The sequence below is a fragment of the Ambystoma mexicanum genome, chromosome 1p, assembly GCF_040938575.1.
Source record: "Ambystoma mexicanum isolate Mex_15411 chromosome 1p, UKY_AmexF1_1, whole genome shotgun sequence".
Lineage (NCBI taxonomy): Eukaryota > Metazoa > Chordata > Amphibia > Caudata > Ambystomatidae > Ambystoma > Ambystoma mexicanum.
In genome coordinates, this window is record NC_090921.1 from 1508512992 (window position 1) to 1508531702 (window position 18711).

The 18711-nt window shown below is 45.6% G+C and overlaps 1 protein-coding gene across 1 annotated transcript in view; it reads right to left on the reverse strand.

Moving 5' to 3' along the window:
- The window catches only part of ARHGAP30 (Rho GTPase activating protein 30), a 2240907-nt gene that overhangs the window by 1544723 nt on the left and 677473 nt on the right, over positions 1-18711 (reverse strand). Inside the window, exon 3 of the mRNA XM_069607204.1 lies at positions 5063-5207. Coding sequence (XP_069463305.1) covers positions 5063-5207 — 145 coding nt within the window. The remainder of the gene's footprint in view (positions 1-5062; positions 5208-18711) is intronic.

Sequence of the window (18711 nt, forward strand, 5' to 3'; positions counted from 1 at the left end):
TCCCAGGGAAATTAGCAACCCGGCATCATCCCCAACTTCACACGTTTCCTCCTGTCCCTACTCCACTCACCAACACCCTCTCTTGTTGACTCCAGTCACCACATTGCACCCTCACTGGCACCTCTATTCTCCTCCTGGCCTTCACCTTCAGCTCCTTTGCACATTCTCCCTCCTCTCTCACACCACACCTGACATCCCCCCAAAGACCCACAAATCACAAACACTCTTGCCACAGAGTATAAGAATGCTCAGAGCTTCCACCCTCCGTCACTACATCAGAGACAGTTTTCCTCCCGTGAACAAATACTCCCTTTCTCTCTTCCCTCTCGCCTCTGCCTCCCCTACCTTCGCCTCTACTGACATCAGAGCCCCACCACATCACCCACCCTTCCACCCATAGCCCCCGTGAGGCCTCCATTTGGGGATCCCCTCCACTACCATTCCCATCCATCCCTCCCGGCCCCACCATGGGCTAACAACAATCCGCCACCCTTCCTTCTTACTCTCATGCATTTCTCATCAATGCCAGATATGTCGCCAAATACAGATACAACATATACAACTTAATTTCTGTTGAAAGCCCACGCATTCTGTTCCTCACAGAAACCTGGTTATCTGGTGACTTCCAACGTAATCGCACACAAGGCATTGCCCCCTGACTACACATTCATCACTATAAATAGAACTAGCAGAGCAGGCAGGATTGCCATCGTCCATAAACCTTACCTATCCATCTCATACTCTGAGGTACAGACATGCAACGCAGACTGTGAACCGCTCCTAATGAAATTCCTCATGAACCCCTTTTTCACCCACAGCTTCGTACTCATCTACATCACCCCGGCTACAACAGGCACTTCACTAACACCTGAAGCGACTCCCTAGCAGTCATACTGGTCTCCCACCCTCCCTCACCCTGCTTGGAGACCTCAACATATGGTTTGATGCCCCAGACAACACCATGACACAAACAATCATGGACAACCTGGAAGCCTGCAACCTGATTCAGCTCGTAACAGGTGCCACTCACACAGCAGGACATACTCTTGTGGCAATTTTCAGCTTCACCAACCTTATTTCCATGCTCCCCCCACGACCGTTCATATGGACCACACAGCCATTCAATTGTTGCTCCTGTCACCCATCCTCTCCCCACGAAGGGCTGTCAACATGCACCAAGGTCATAGTAACCCTGGACCTGGCTGATGCCCTGCTCTCCTCCCTCCCCAACCCACTAGTCAAGGGAGGGCTACCTTCTATTAGTCACTTCAACATATGGCTCTCCAATGCCCTCCTGCCTCTCACCATCTCAAGGTCAACCTCCAATAGACAAGGCCTCGCGTCCTGATGGTTCACCCCTCTCCTCAAACCCCTCATAACACTCAGCACTCCCTTGAATGCAGATGGTGGGCTGACCCAGCTCCCTATAACAGAACTTCCTATGCTCATCAGACCCAAGTCTGCAAAGCCGAAATCCAGAAGGACAAAACATCCTTTTGTGGGAACAGAATCTCTAAAGGATGTAACAGCAGCAAGGAACGCTACAAGATCATCACAGAATTCATGGCCTCTCCATGAACTTCCTCCATTAAACATCTCCCAATCTCTCTGGTATGCCCTCTTGGGCCAATTCTACAACACAGCACTAGATAGAACCTGCATCATTGGATAGAACTAGCAGAACTCCCACCCCTAAACCCCTGCATGAACCCTCTAACCCTCCCTCACTGACTTCTCCTCTTTCCCTCCCATCTCAAGACCCAAATTCCGGATCCCAGAGTGGCCATGCCCTCCTACCCTCCTCAAATAAATCTTTACCTCAACCTGTGCAGGCGGCATCGCAAGAACCATCCTTAACTTCCCAGCAGCATTCAAAACGTTGCACATCAAACCCCTCCTCAAAAGAAACCTCACTTGACCCCCTCCTTTTAGCCAACTACAGACGCATTTCTAGCACCCGTTTCTTAGCCAAACTCTCTGACCGAACAGCCTACTCTCAGCTCTGCACTTTCACTGAATCCAACCACCTTCTTGAACCCGCCCAGTCCAGCTTCAGACCCCTCGGTAGATCTGAATCATCCCTAATCTCTATATTGGATGACCTCAAAAGCACAGCAGACACAGAGGGCTGTGCCGCACTCATACTCCTCAACCTCTCTGCAGCCTTCAGTACCATCAACCACAGCATTTTCATTAACAGACTCTACTCCCTCAGCATAAGGGACACAACACTAAGGTGGATCTCTTCATTGCTTACCAACAGATATCAAATCACCCACTTCCCTCCCTTCCCCTACCTCAACCGCCTGCCTCGTCAACAACAGAGTCTCACAAGGCGCTTGCCTGGCACATCTTCTTTTCAACCTCTACATGAATGCATTCCTCACACTTATCCGCTCACACAACCTCACCTACTACAACTATGCAGACAACAACAAAATCAACTTTAAGATCCTCATGTCCTTCTCCACTCCCCTCCCTGACCTTGCATCCTGCCTCACAGGCATTCATTACTGGATGATAGTGAACGACCTCATCAATGCCTAGAAAAACAGAAATCATGCTCTGCGGGAAGACAGCTCTCTTCCCCCAACCCACCCACTGGCCTTCTTCCTTAGGACCGCCCCCCCACTGCTGAATCCACCATAGTAAAAAACCTGGGGTGCACCATGGGCACTGACCTGACACTGACACACCACATTAACACTGTGCCTAAATCCTGCTATCTACACCTCTGCACTCTCTGATGCATCTTCCTTTACCTCTCCTACCCCCACAGTCACTGTAATCCTACCTATTGTCTTCTCCCGCCTAGACTACGCCAACTCTCTACCTGGGCACCCCTGCTTATTAACTCAAAAAGCTCCAAAAGGCCCAGAACTCTGCAGTCATGCTATCAGCCCCTGAGAGTAGATCACCCCCACCCTCCGTATCCTCCACTGGTCGGTTGACGGGCCAACCGACCAGTGGAGACGGTTGACGGGCCACTTTCAAGATCATGTGCATCACTCACTGCTCCCTCCACAAGACAGGCCCAGAATACCTTCAACAGAATAGAATAGGAGGATCCTCTTTCTCTGTCCAAGAACCCACTATATGGAATTCAATGCTGCTTAACATCTGATGCATAGAGAACCACCTGGCTTTCCACAGTGCCCTCAAGACATTGGTATTCCTCCTACCACCATGACAAACACTGCCCTCTTGAGCTAGTCAACAACTTCAGGTATGCTAGAGCAGCAAAGAACTTCCATGAAATCACTGACTGATGGTAGGAATATTCTAACAGTCGCCCAGCAGAACCCAGGTGAGAATCCATGCCACGCATACAAAACCAAGAAACCAGCCTGGGATCATGGCTACATATCACACTCCATGCTTATGGAATATAGCCAAAGGCAAGGTCACCCACCTGCACGCATCTGCAACCGTACACCACTCCTAATGACACATCGCACACCATCTCTGCCATTAGAAAGCAGTTATCTCCCATGACAAAAATGTGGTCTAGCTGGACACACAATGAGTTCTACTACTCTCACATACTCTTTTGTCAACTTCAAAGCACCTATCCAATTGTCAGGTCGTAGGGACCTGGCCACTCCTACCCACCTTTGCTATGGCCAAAATGAACCCACGCATTCAAAACGTCTGATCAATTTTCACAAACCTTGGACTACGATCCCCTGAGGGCGTTCACCAACAGCGCTATGAGGCCATACCAATGGGATAAAGGTGCCATACAAATGACAAATTACATTACATTGGTTGTAGGTTCCATCCTCCTGCGAGTCAGAGGGAGGCTTAGGGGGCTACTGGGAGACATTTTCGGAATTCATGTATGTAAAGGCTGGGTCTGTTAGAGCTGGTGTCTGTTTATCAGTTAATCTCAGTGCTTGAGGTTGAGGGTTGTTTGAAATGTTCATGTTTTAGAATGGAATTGATAATGGTGTCGCCTGTTTGCAGGCTGGCAGACTTTGCTAGCAGATGGAGGGACCCACATTGGTCCACGAACCTCACATCTGTGTCCATGGATGAGTCCCTGAGCCTTGTGGAACACACGAGAGTATCGACTTGGCTCAAGGGCAAGAAAAGGGTTTTTCAAAGAGAATGGTTTTGAGAGTGGGCATAGCATTGGCTGGCCTGCACCGAGGAGGGGAATTAGAGGCAATAAAGGGAACGACCCAGCCAAATGACCCACATAGAGGGAGATCACTGCAGAGGTCCTCCCCCTTTTAACCCTGTGGCATCTACTGGTTCAGGGTGATGCACCGTTCCAAGGGGAACTCATGACCTCCCAAAGAACAAGGCAGGGAACTTCATCAAAAGGGGCCATGGGCAACTATGTAATAGGGATAAACTATTGTTGTTCATGAGGGAAATCATTGGGAAACAACATTTGATTTGTTAGAAGTTAGTGTTTGGAAATCCTGATTGTCTGCACTTTCTTTGACTTGGAACACTTGGTGTACAACCAATTAATTAACTTGTGAAAGACAAAGCTGTGCCAATCCCAAAGGCTTAGCAGCATGCTCCAACCACTTATCATACAAGCAGTAATTTTGATAGTATATATGCAATAGGAGCTGGCTCTCAATAATAGTTGATCTTAAAACAAAAACAAATTCCATGCTTACCCATAACATGCCTCCCCGCACAAACATACCAATAGCACTCCAATGCTTAAGAAAACAAATAACTGGATGCAACTAAATTTTCTTAATTGATACCAGAGAATGGAGAAAAAAATAACTGCTGCCATGCGTTTCCAACATATACCTTTCTTCAGTACACACTTTCAAACGCTTCTATAAATAAGTAACTGATACATTAATAATAGCTAATCTAAACGGAAATGCCACAAATGCAACGATTTGAATGGTGGCTGAACTTAACAGTCTTCGAGAGGGAAGGTTTGACTTTGAATTTCCATGGTGCTGATAGGAGATCAACAGATAGGTTTTGAGGAATGTATCCGGATGAACCTCAGTTGTTGAAATCTCCAAATCCGGTCTGAAAGAACAGCCTACTCTGAGATGTGTCAAAAGCATGCAATACTTACAGCAAATTTGTCATAAAGTTGGTATGTGAGGAGAGGGTTGGGTAGCTCTCGAAAGTAGGCCTTGCAGAGGGAACTAACACAATGAATATCCTGCAGGTAAATCTCCTTGCTGAGGTCTGGACTAGGTTCCATGTCAAACTCTTGCCTGTAGAACGAGAAGTTTGAGTACGTATTCATTTACATTTGCATATGTTACAGTTTGTTTGTAATAATGACACACACAGACATGCCTTTCATCATGGATTGGAGTAATTGAACAACACATTTACTGAGTATTGTATCACCACTATAAATGATCTGTTAGGTAAGCAAGGTAACTCAGAAGATCATGCTGCAGAAATATCAGCTCATTAGGTTTTTGTTCAGAGTTGTTGCGAAGCAAACCCTAGTGTATGCCAAAATCAAAGCTATGAGTAGGAGGAGGGTTGGATGGCATTTTCAGATGGCCACAACTACATCAGTACTTTGGCTATGTTCCCATCCTCTCAACATTTGTGCCATTGCAATTGTTGGTTTTGGCTCATTTCACCATAACACCGAAACCATTGCTGTTGAGAACAGAGAAAGAGATGGGATTTGGAACACAGTGACTGGTTGCCATGGCAACTGGCAATTCTCTGGATGCAATGGCAAATGCCCAATGTGTTACTTTGTTTATTTTTTTATTTTTTTATTGTGATACAGTCAAAATTTGACTTTTTCCACAAAAACAAAACAAAAGAAAAAAATCCATTAACAAAACACACAAAGACAACATTTGATAAAATATTTTACAACAAATAATTCATTGAATGACTCACTAATCACTGTAATTAATTATGCATTAAAAATGTGAATATCATAAAAGAAATAAGAATGGAAGAAGTAAATTTTCAACGTACTTCACCATATACCCTTCAACATTTATCAATTGGTACAGTGTCACGACATTCTAATCTAATTAGAGTATATATTTCTTTGAGATGGCTCAGACTTTATTTCCAACTCACAAGAACCATTAGATCTTTGGACCTTGATTGTTGGTTTAAATCTCTTTGAGGAATCTCAGGACTTCAAGCGATAGGAAAACCTTGTTCCCTTCCCACAGTCTTTTCCAGAATTCCTCTGCTATCAACCAATTAGAATCATGAACAAATTGTCTGAAGAACTTAATTCTCAGACTCAAGGTACCTGAACATTCCATCAACAAATGTTTCACATTTTGTTTTCTCCCCGAGTCACATCCATCACATAGACCCTCACTCTCAGCAGCTTTATTTCTTATCCTCAGGATCTCGCTTGTTACCACCAGGTTCATACTGAACCTCAAAAAGTTGGATCTCCAGTGATTGTTTGGAAACGTTAACAAGTACTTCAGTAACTCACCTAAGGGTCTATCAAGAGGTAGCATGTCCTCAAAACGTTCTTCTCCACAGACGTAGATCCAATCTGTCTTCATAATCTTTTTCTTCAGTTTCACTGGGTTTTCCAGTAACTCCCTTTCTGTCGAATTGCAAAGTGTGAGCTGTCGTATAGCATAGCATCTTTTCTCAAATCATTAAGGAAGCAATTGGAATTTAATTCCAGAAGACGCTTAATATCATCATATAAGGAATTTTTAATTGGAACTAAAATCAGCCTAAATAGGGCCATTCTTCTCCATTCAGCTTGGGAAGCTAGTGATTGAATGCCCAGTTCATATCGCAACCGTGACATTGATAAGAAGGGTGGCAGGTTTAGAACCTTTTTCCACAATCCACCCTCCAATTGAGTCCAATTTATTTTTCTTGGCAGGGATTCCAGTTCTATCCCATACATCAAGACTGGGACTACTTTGCCTTGATGAAATTTCAACAGGGGAGACAGGGTAAATTTGCAATATTTATGTAGGATTGATTTAATCTGACTTACCAACTGTATGACTTTACAGTTGAGATAAGTCTCAATCGCTACAATCGTGGGATTTGTTCTAATTTGGTAACCTAGATATTTTGTCTCTTTTACAATGGCCACTTTGATGTTATCAAGGCGTCACCTGAATGTTTTTTATAGCACTTCCCTTATTTGATTTTAGAGCCATCACGACTGTTTTTGCAGGATTTATCTGCAGATCATTTTCTTTGGCATAGTTTTCAAATGCAAGTATCAGTCTTTGCAGACCATTCTCCGTGCAGTCAATCAACATTATGTCATCTGCGTAGCCCAAGGCACAGATCTTTTGGTCCCCCATCCATGGTGGTGCAAATGCCAAGTTCTTGAGGTAGTTCCACAGATCCGCCAAAAACATATTAAACAAGCAGGGCGCTACTTTACACCCCTGTCTAACACCTTTAGATGTTACTATTTTTGAAGAAAAATCTCCCCCCAAGTACAAAGGAACCTGGATTGAGGTGGCTCCATGCAGATGGATAACTATGGCTAGCAGACCCGGTGGAATGACCCATTTCTTCAATTTGTACCATAGCTTACCTCTATTGATGGTATCAAAGGCACAAGAGAAATCCATCCATGCAACTTACAAACCTGTTTGTTTTGTGTTGTCAGTAGATATAATTTTGAGTATTGTACCGTTTAATAAAGTGGAGAGCCCCTTGCGGAAGCCTTTTTGATGTTTTGATATTATGTTGGCTTGATCCGCCCACTCTTCCAAATCTTTAAGGAGTATTCTGGTAAACATTTTACTATCTACATCCATCAACGCTATTGGTCTGTAGTTATTTGGATAGGATCTCTCACCCTTTTTAAAGATTAGTATGATTATTGCATTATTCCATGATAGTGGATTTTTTACGAGAAATCAATATGTCATTGAACAAGGCCAGTAAAATAGAGGACCATAGTCCTGCTGACTTACGCAAGATCTCATTAGTCAAGCCATTTGGTCCTGAAGCTCTTGATTTGCTAGAGCTACTGATAAGGTCCTCAATCTGATTTTTATCCATGGTTAATGACCACTTCTGACAATTTTCCAGATGACAATCAATTGGATTAGATTCCTCGAATTTAGATTGAAAATATTTTATCCAGACTCGCTCACCAATACAATTGGACTGAGACCTGGAATTCATCGAGGAGGAGCCATTGAATAAATCCCAAACATTTCTGGAATTAGACTCCATTACTGCCCCCAACATCCCTTTACTATCTGAGAGGCCTTACGTAAGTGTGTCTTCAGCCACCTGATATGCGCAGTACAAATGTCATTTAATGAGTTCTCTTAAAGCACAGGACAAAGCCAGCCCTGCTAATATATTCACAGGTACTATCTGAGTCTAGTCTAGCTGCCCTTTGAAGTCGAGACCAGTTTCGATGTTTATTCTGCAGAGATTTTATTTCCCTAAACATCAGCTGATAATCACCCCCTTCTCGTTTAAGCTTGCGTATGGCGGACATTAAGATTTTCTTGCGGGCTGCAGTTTCTTGATCAAATCTGTGCAAATGTTTTACTAGGTTCCCTCCCTTTTTGATTGTCGGTTTATCGATTTCCCAAGAGAATACCACAAATGTAGCTGGAGATGTTATTGATTCGATGGTTTCACTTCTAATCATATTCATTTGACCGTTTAATTTATTATTTAATTGATCACCCTGTTGGCTTCTGTATGTCAAAGATTAAGGAGAGAGGAATATGATCACTAGACCCTTTATCCACAACTTTACACTCCCTACAATTCGCATAGAGGTGATCTGACATAACAAAATAGTCTATAGTGGACAGCTTACCACCACTTCTCCATGTTTTGGCAGCAGGGATGTCGCCCTCTATCGACCCATTGGCTATTCGAAGGTTCCAATCCCCAAAGAAATTAGACCACTGACGACCATATCTAATAGGAGTCTACTCACTAGCATAAGCACTATTCCTCAAACAATTCGAGTTTAAATCAACTGCCAACAAGATGTTATCATCAGGATATTTTATCGACACCTGTGACAAGAGATCCGAAAAGATCATCCAAGAAATCAGACAGATTGGAAAGATCAGGGCTCCAATATAAATTAATTATAATCCATGAAGCTTGAAGAAATTAATTTTTTGCACCAAGGAACAATACCCTCACCGCAAGAATCCCTTGCCTACTAATTGGCAATTGTTCTTACCGGGATATGCGAGAGTTCCTTATCATTATCATCAAACCACCAGATGGTCTTCCTTGTTGAGCTCTTTGAGCCCCCTGGTGAAATGACGTAAAACCGTCAAGGTACCATTTTTCCATGAGCCATGTTTCCTGTAAAAAGGATGACATCATGAATCTCAAAGATATATGACTTCATGTTTTTCTCCTTAAATGAAGTTGAGCCCATCGTATTCCAACTGACCACCCCCAACGATTGCTTTACTATAGAAAGTCCTCAACCACGGATAACTTCTAGAAGACCTCCGTGATGATCCCTGGAAGGAGATCCAAGATCTTATTTTTAGGGTTTTACCCCCTGCTCCTTACCCCTCTTATTGGACTTCGTAGCTCAATTTTCCCTTAGTATGTGACCTGATTTAAGAGGCCCCATCAACCGAGGGGCAGTTGAAATATGATGTCGATCTTCCACCTTCCAGTATCAGGAGTGATTGACAAACCTCGAGGCCCACTTTGGTTAGGTCGGCAACTGCGTTCCTTATAGCTGTGGCCCCCAAGTGAGATTTCGTCACCACCTCCGCCACTCATGGAGCATGACTGTACGGAAAACTAATACGATCAATGTCTTGTGTTGAGAGAAGATAGAGGTCAGGTATTTGTCTTTTCATTGACAACATACAACTTCTGTTTAAGCTTCCCTTGCCCTTAGTAGAGTTAGACCTTTTAAGCCATAGTTTTGGGATTGTGAACAGATTCGCAGGTTTCTCCACAAGGTCTTGACAACCTTGACCCCTCACCATTTCCTCATTGGCAGCAACCCCTTATTTAAATTGTATTAGCTGCAAAGCTGCCTCTGTCCGTGGAGTATGTTGTCTCAAATCCCTAGTTTGGCTTTGTTCCTCCAGATCAATTACAATAATTGCTTAATTATCAGAGTTACCTTCTTGATTAGGTTGCTTTGCTTTTAATTCCTCAATCTGTTTTATTTTCTTTAGGAATATTGGACCAACTCGGAGAGGGTTACTTTTAAATGGCCTTCCACCGTTTGGCCAACAAGTTGTATTATGTGCCCAGTCATTTCACTTCATATGTCAGGGCTGCAAGTAGGACTCTCGTAAGATTTGTCTCCCTAATCTCTCAAATAATTTTTCTGGGAGTAAACATGTAATTTCTTTTTGCCAATAGGCATACTTTATACTTATTATAAGATGTTCTTTCACCTTAAATTTCCTCTTGAGATTGGGCTGTGATAATATTAAAATATTAAAGCTCATTCCTATGCCACTTCCCTGCTGGTCAATGATTTGAAATATCAGTGGAACTTCGTGAGAAGAATCAGGGCCTCAGCTCCTGTGTGTTTGTTTTTTCCCACTTTTTTAAGAGCTTATTGTTATTCCCTATTTCTGATGGGCACATTTTCCTTTTTAAAAGGTGTCAAAATGGGTGGTTTGTATGCCTCTTTGCTGCACGTCTGTCTTTGAGTAAGTGTTGCCATTGCTCTGTTCAGGGCATTGCAATGTTGATGATAAGCAGCAGCCACAGGAATTCTGATTATCATAATGTGTGGTGCAGGTATTCCGATGCAATTATAATCCTGACACAATTTATGAGATACATGTTCTCTGGCCCTTGAATTACCTAATCAAATTGGCACCAGATCTCATATTGGAATTTTTTTCTGGGACAGTCCTTTCTCATTCCACCAGGCAAATAATGTATTGCTGATTTTTTTGCCAGCCACATCAGTTATATGCAATATGTCTTTTTTGTAATACACATGTAGTGTTTTTCCAGTGGCATACAACACGTTCTGTATTGTCTTTGAGCAGTGTTGACAAATGATTAGCCACAAATAAAGCTATTCTTTATTTTGAGCATACCATGTTTATTTTCTGTATATACTTATCTTTCTTTGGATGATATGAATACCTTTGCTAGGAACTGTGGGGGATATTGAGGTCTTGAACTGATTGATGATCTCTCGTTATAATCACATACAATATTTGCTTTTCTAGCCTAAATCTTTGGGAACGTGATGTATGATGCAGTGGATGGGAAAGGGGAGATTCTCTTCCAAAGTTGATGGCTCACTAAATATACATGCTCACAAACTGGCTTACTTCATTAGTCAGTGATGCATACGGAAAATGATGTGCGTATGAAAGCCAACCATTTCGGCTCTTAGGGAAAAATAATTAGAGGAAACATTTGACAACCCGCGCATTTCTTTTTATTTTGCTAATGCTAAATAACTGCATTTTTCATGGACATGCAGTTGGGAATGGGATTTCAACCAAACATCACTTATGGGGCAAAGTCAGACTAACGCCTTCAAAGTGCACGAAAGGAGTCACAGAGCAGTTGAAGGGCAAAGGGCGTACAAAGCACGTGCAGTTCAAGTTTGTGAGATGACGCAGAAGAAAGACAGGTATGTACACTATGGGAGCCACTTTAATAACATACAGAAAGTCTCTATTTAAAGGCTATTGGTACCAGGCTATCACTCCATACACACAACCCCACTTGCTTGCTGAAAGCACCCACAATTTCAAGGTAGAACTACTGCTGGCTTTGCAGTACACATAAATCCCTTAAGCCTCCACTTAAAGAGAATGGCAGAATCTGCAGCTCGAGTCATAAAAAATTAAAGTCTGTTAGTGGCTGTCAGTTAATTTGCTATCACCACCAGTATATACTTGCCAAAATTCTGTGACCAAAAAGTTGTATTTTTCAAGTTTCAAAATAGTAATTAGGATATTGATATCGTAGGAAATTACTTCTCGTCACCTTTGACCTGATGACATCACAGGAAATAACATCAACTGAAATATGGCCCTAAACAGATCACAATGAAGCACTGTCTGGCGTGGTCTAACCCAGATCAGCATGAGAAATCATATTGCTAAATGTATGACCTCCGAACACTGGTCAGATTTTACCAGTTATTTATTTCCGTGCAGTCTGCTCTAGAGAACGAGATGCACAGACCTCTCAAGTTTGCAGTGGCAATGTGACAAGGCCATCTAGTCCCATATTTTCCCTTTCGATCCTGGGATCGGTAGTATTTTCTTACCTATTTGGATTTTGGGAAAACTGCAAGTCCCATAATTCCAAGCAAAAACAGAACTGGATGTCTTCTCAAGCATGTCCAGCATAAATTTGAGAGCTCAGCAATTTTCTTTTTGTTGAAAATTCAGTTTTATTGAAGTTTTAGGTTATGACATTAATAGAGCAACAATACAACCACAAGAATATACTCAAATGAAATCACAACCTCCTTCTAGGAACCTGGGCCCGGACTTTCCGCATTCCCATTTCAGCCCCCGTAGGGCTGCATGGGAATGGGCGAGGGAGCAAACAACGGGCCGATTACGAGCGGCCCGTTGTTTGCTCCCTCATCCCCTCGCTGGACCCGCTCTGCACGTCTGGTGAATCCAGACGTGCAGACCGGGTCCCGCGAGGGGACCTCGTAATCAGGCGGTATGGGGTTGACGGCGCCGGCACCTTTACTGGCACCGTTAACCCCGTACCGCCTGGGTTATAATGAGGCCCAGTGTGTTATAATACATTGCAAACAAAGGGTAGTCCTCGTGCATGTGCTCAGACGTGGGGCCCAGCCCTCCGGAAATTAGTCCTCCATCTCGTCAAGCCCCCCCAATCCTTGGGGTGGGCTCCTCCGAGGTCGGTAGTCAAGTTCAGTGCTCTATCTCAAGTGTTCCATAGTCCTCAAACCGCTCTCCTGTATTTGTCGAAGAAGGGGAGCCATAAGCCCTCAATATTGGTCTTAGATTCATCAATAAGTTGGGTCAGGAATTCCATATCGTATATTGCGCAGAGTTTAATAACCCATTCCCTTTCCCCCGGGGGTCGGGCAGCCTTCCAATTTTGGGCCCAACAACATCTGGCAGCTACTAGCTTGACCTGTAGCATGTGGTCATCTGCTACTTTCGGGCCTCCCTCTACTTCAATGCCAAACAACATTAACCATGGGGATAGGGTCCTTTCAATTCCATCCACCTCCTTTATCCAAGACAGGACCTCGCTCCAATAGGTTTGCACCACATGACATTTCCACCACATATGTACATAGTCCCCCCTTTCGGTGTGGCATTTCCAGCAGTGTGGGTCATATCCCTTCCTCATCCTGGCTATCCTCTGTGGGGGGGGGGGGTAGCGCCATCTGTGGATCAATTTCACGGCCTGGTGGCGATATTGGGGCGCAGCCATTGAGCGATTGGCTTGTCTGCACATTTTGATCCATCTCCTGTCAGTGATGGGCATACCTAGGTCTTTTCCCCATTGTACCTGGGCGGGAGGGGATCCTGTGGGGTGGACAACAACAAAAGGCTGTAGAGTCTGGATATGACACCTTTGGTTCCCTTGTATGTAATCAGGAATTTCTCAAAATCTGTTAGGTCCCTCCTAAGAGTGTCCCCCATCTGTTTTCAGTAAGGACCCCTTTTAATTGCAATATCGGAAAGGGGAGAGGTTGTTCAGACCCAAAGCCTCTTTCAGCTCTCCTAGAGATATAAATCTTCCATCCACCCAAAGCTGCCCTGCGCTGCTAAGACCCGCTTCATACCATTGTTGGAAGGCTAGTGGTTCGTCAATTCCATCCCTGAGTGGGGGAGCCCAGATACAGCTTAGAGGCGAGGGCCACGTCGTGAGCCATCTAAAGTAACCCCCCTCTTTCCATATGGACCACAGTACCCCCATGACTGGGTGATTCAGGATTCTCCTCAGGATGCATGCTTTGGGAACCCACAGCCATTCGTCAAGTGTAACCGGGGAGAAAAGCTCATTGTCCATTGTCACCCACTGTTTCTTTGGGCCGATCACAAAGTGGTGAACCAGGCTTCTTAATTGAGATGCCTTATAAAGGCATCTCTAAGTCTGGGAAGTTCACTCCACCCTCATCTTTGGGCCTTGTCAGTATGTCATAAGCAATTCTGTGGGACTTTCCTGCCCAGAGGTAGTGCAGGAGGGCCCACATATCCTCAAGAAGGAATGGCTTAGGTATTTGTTTCGGCAGCATTTGGAATAGGTACAAAAATGTAGGGAGGACCACCATTTTAATTGAATGGAGGAGTGCCATCCATGACAGGCCAGATTTTGCCCATCATTCCATGTCTCGTTTGATTGCCGACCACAGAGGTGGGTAGTTGGCGGCAAAAAGATTGGCTAGGTTAAGCGGTACCTGGATCCCCAGATGACAGAGTCCCCCTGCCTGTTTGCAGAATGGGAGGTTCTCAACATTTTGTCTCTCTGCCTCAGTGAGCTGCCCTGCCATAAATGCGACTGACTTTCCTAGGTTTACCTTATAACCTGCGAGGGTCCCATATCGTTCCAAACTATTCAGTACTCGGGGACAGATTGGGATGAGGTGGCGAGATAAAGCAACACATCATCAGCAAATAGACTCATTTTACAGTTCATTTCCCCTATCTTAATACCTCCAATTTTTTAGTTCCCCCTAATCGCTATGGCCCAAGGTTCCATCACTAATGCGTATATGAGGCGGGATAAAAGGCACCCCTGCCTCGTGCCCCTCTCCAGTGGAAACATTACTGATTCACCACCGTTGACCACTACCCTTGCCGAGGGGTTAGAATAGAGGGCAGAGATCCACCCTTGCCACTTTGGCCCCATCCCCAGGGACGACAAAACCCCCTCCATAAAGGACCAACCCACCCTGTCGAACGCCTTCTCCACATCCAGGGATAGGAGAAGAGCACCCTCTGTTCTGACTTCCCTTGAGCTTAATATGTGTATGGTTTTGCGCATGCTCTCAGCCCTCTGCCTGTTTAGCACAAAACCTACTTGGTCCGGGTGGACCAATCAGGGGAGACACTTTTCCAGGCGTGTCGGCAAAATCCTGGTAAAGATCTTTGCGTCGACGTTCCAAAGTGAAATGGGCCTATAAGAACCACATTCTGCCAGGTCCTTACCAGGCTTTGGTATCACTGTGATCATGGCCTGCAGGAATGTCGGTGGGATGGTCTCCGGAGTCCTAATTTGATTAAATAGCTTGGTTAGTGGTTGTATCAAAACCGATTGATATTGTTTAAAGAAGTCGGCCGTGTATCCATCCCCCCTGGGGTCTTACCCACCTTTAACCGTTTAATAGCCCCCTCCACCTCTTCCTCTGATATTTCCCTTTCCAAGGCCTCCCTCTCTGGTTCCGTGAGCTTGGGAAGGGGGTGATCCTCGAGGTATCTTCGGATCTCATCTGGAGCTTCACCTTCCTGTTTAGCATACAGTTCCTTGTAAAACCCTGCAAAAGACTCTGTTATTTGTTTAGTTTTTGTTTGTATGTTGCCCACCTTCTCCCTGACACCCTCAACCCATCTCTCTGCTCTATTTCCCCTCAGCCTGTGCGCCAATAGGCTCCCAACCTTGTCTCCCTTCTCGTAGTATCTCTGCTTCGTATACCTCATTTTTTGGACCACTTCTCCAATTAAGACTATCTTTTTTCTCTCATTTCACCCAAGAGGATTTCGCGGTCTACATCCCCCTTAGTGAGCCGTGCCCTCATGGCCCGTAGGTCCTCACGGAGTTTGAATTCTATTAGTGCCCTCTCCCGTTTCCTCCTTGAGCCCTCCGCGATAAGGAGACCCCGGAAGGTGGCCTTTGCTGCCTCCCAAACTGTGACCATTGGCATTTCTCCTGTATTGTTTGTTGCAAAATAGGCTTCTATTTCTTTCTGTAAGAATTCTTTCAACACCTGGTTTCTAAGGAGGGTGTTGTTACAGGGCCACCTGTATGACTTCGGGGTGCCTTGCAGTCACCAGTCCATGACAAGGAGCTCATGGTCGGACCAAGTGACTGTCTCGACTGATGGGGTCCCAATTTCCCCTCCTCCCTCCTCTGATACCAATATTAGGTCAATTCTAGTGTGAGTTTGATGTGGGGGAGAAAAGAATGTGTACCCCCCGCCCCCCGGGAGTTTGCCAAACTTTTCGCCATACATCTACCCAGTAGTATTCTTGTAGGACATCCCTCATAGTAAGGTTGTCCTTCGTGGGTTCCCTTGTCCCTGCCCCTTTCACAGACCACCAGTCTAATCAGGGGTCCATGATAAGGTTAAAATCTCCGCCCAGGACCATCGCTCCTTCCGCCCATTTGTCCATGACCTTGAGTACCTTACAGATGAATTTGATCTGACCAACATTGGGTGTGTACAGAGTGGCCAGTGTGACTTGCATGCCCTGGGGTAGCCTCTTGATCCCAAGAAATCTACCTCCGAAACCCCTTTTTGTCTCAACCTCAGTAAGATGCATCGACTTTCGAACAAGAATACCCACTCCCTCTTTCTTGGAGGATTTATGTGAGGCCCAAAAGTTCCTACCTATCTACTTCCCTTTTATCGTCGACTCGGCCCCCCTCCTGTAGTGTGTTTCTTGTAGGAAGAGGACTAGCAGTTTTTGTTTGCGGAACATGTTGCTTGTGAGAGAGCGCTTGTTCTGTGAGTTTAGGCCCTTAACGTTTTGCGTGCTAATCCGACCTTCAACCATGATCGTCGCTACCCATGATCTTTTGGATTCCAGTGTGGTCCCCCTGGTCAATCGCTTCAAATAGCCCGTAGATCCATGGCGTGGTGTTCCCATTGCCCTTTCCCCCTCCCTTCAACCCTTCCAATAATCTCCACTCGTTCACTGCTCCCCTCCACCCCCCCCAGCTTCCCCTCCCTCCCCCTCATTCCCATCATTGAGGCGTTCACCTCCGCCTCCCAGCAGTGCTGGGCAAGGCCAGTGAACCATCAGGGGCTCGCTACACTGCCCCGGGTCAACCTTCTAGCGGGTAGACCCATTTCTGCTACCATGAAATCTCAACTTGTTAACATCATTACTCAATAAAAACATCCATATTTGGGTGATCAACTTTCTGTTAGAGGGTACCCCCATTTCCCATGTGAGGGCATTACTCTGCGGTCTCCACAAGGTTCTTTTGTTCCATGGAGTACCCCGCTTTATGGCTGGTCTCACAGGCTTGTGGGGACCTACTCCACCTGTCTCTTATTTCGAGATTTAGGCCTCACAGTGCTATGTTAAAGGAGAAAGAAAATAGAACCCTGCAATCTCAATAGGGGCAACAGGCCCGGGTACCTCCAGACTCCGAGGTGGGTTCCACCAGAATTGTGGAAGGGTTTCCAACTCAATAAGTATTGTCCTGGAGGATCAGTGACCCCTATATGGGTCCCCCCTCGTCTGACAGGGGATGCGATGTTTTCATAAATTTCCGGGACCCTTTCACCTGTTGTTTGCCGCCTGGGAGGCCAGGGCCCCTAGGGGCTCAGTCGGGGGGGGTTCACCCCTTCCGTGCGGACCCCAAAACGTCCGGGGCACAGGCCGAGGAGGTCATCTGTGGTCCTCTGAATATCCTCCTCTGTGACAAGCTGGTGCCGCTCTCCCTGCCACTCGAAGGCCAGATAGAACGGGTGTCCCCAGCGGTACCGCATGTCATGGTACAAACTCCCAAACCTCTGGAGCTGATGGGCCTACCCCAGTCACTGGCACCCTTAGGGGCTTCTCAAGCCCCAAAAGATTGTCCTAGGATCTCCTGGACTCAGTCCTGGCACCGTTGGCGCCAGGCTCATAACATGTGCTAAATTGCATGGGACTACATTCACAGCCTAATAGGGCTGAGCCTTTCTGTACATCCTGGGTGTGGCTGGGGGACTACTTTACCTGAGATTGCACGGTGTCGCTGAGGGACTACTTTACCTGGAACTACTTAAAAGGCTATTTAAACCACACCCTACAGGCAGAACACGCTTCGCGTTATTCTGCACTTCTGCAGCATAACGCTCACCGTGTCTGCTCAGTACTCGAACTTCTACAGCCACGCCCGTCCTGAGATCCCGATCCATCGGCACCTGAGAGAAGGAAAAGAAGAGAACAGGAGTTAGTAGAGCAACAGAGGCCTTAGCTTCAGTATTCCATCCAAACGGCCGCACCTTCAGCTGCTCTCCGGACCGCCGCACCTGCAGAAACGAAGATAGCTGCATGGGCACCCAATAATTACAGTCTGCATTCTTCTGGAATTTTGTTAAAGCGGTTCTTCCCATCGCCGCCCTGGAGCCACGCCGTGCCTGCAGAAAAGGAAAAGAAACAGCAGGTTAGTCACGCACGGAAAAGAACCATCTATTCAGACATTCAGCGCCACTCACTCGCGCTAATACTCACTTGCAGGATATCTGCTCGGCATTTTAGGAAGAGACAAATCTTCATACGAAAACTGCTCAAGACCGCGCCTGAAAGAAAAGAGAAACAAAGGTTAAAACTTGGGCAATAAAGACATTAAAGCTCCTATTCCAAGCATCCATTGGCATGGAGACTGCTGAGTCCAGCTATTCAAGACTCCGCAACAGCCCCGCAGGATCAGTGAAGTAACTTGGTCCAGGGAAAGACTGTGCATACCGCACACCTGCTAGAGATTGCAGGACGGACAGCCTACCACTAGAAACTCCAAGGTGAGGCAGAAGAGAAGGGCATCAGAAAGTTAAAGGAGGTGGAACCAATCCCCCTCCTCCCAGCTAATATCTTGTTTCGACATTACAGGCAAACGCCTCCTGGGGTGATAACGAGGGAGAAG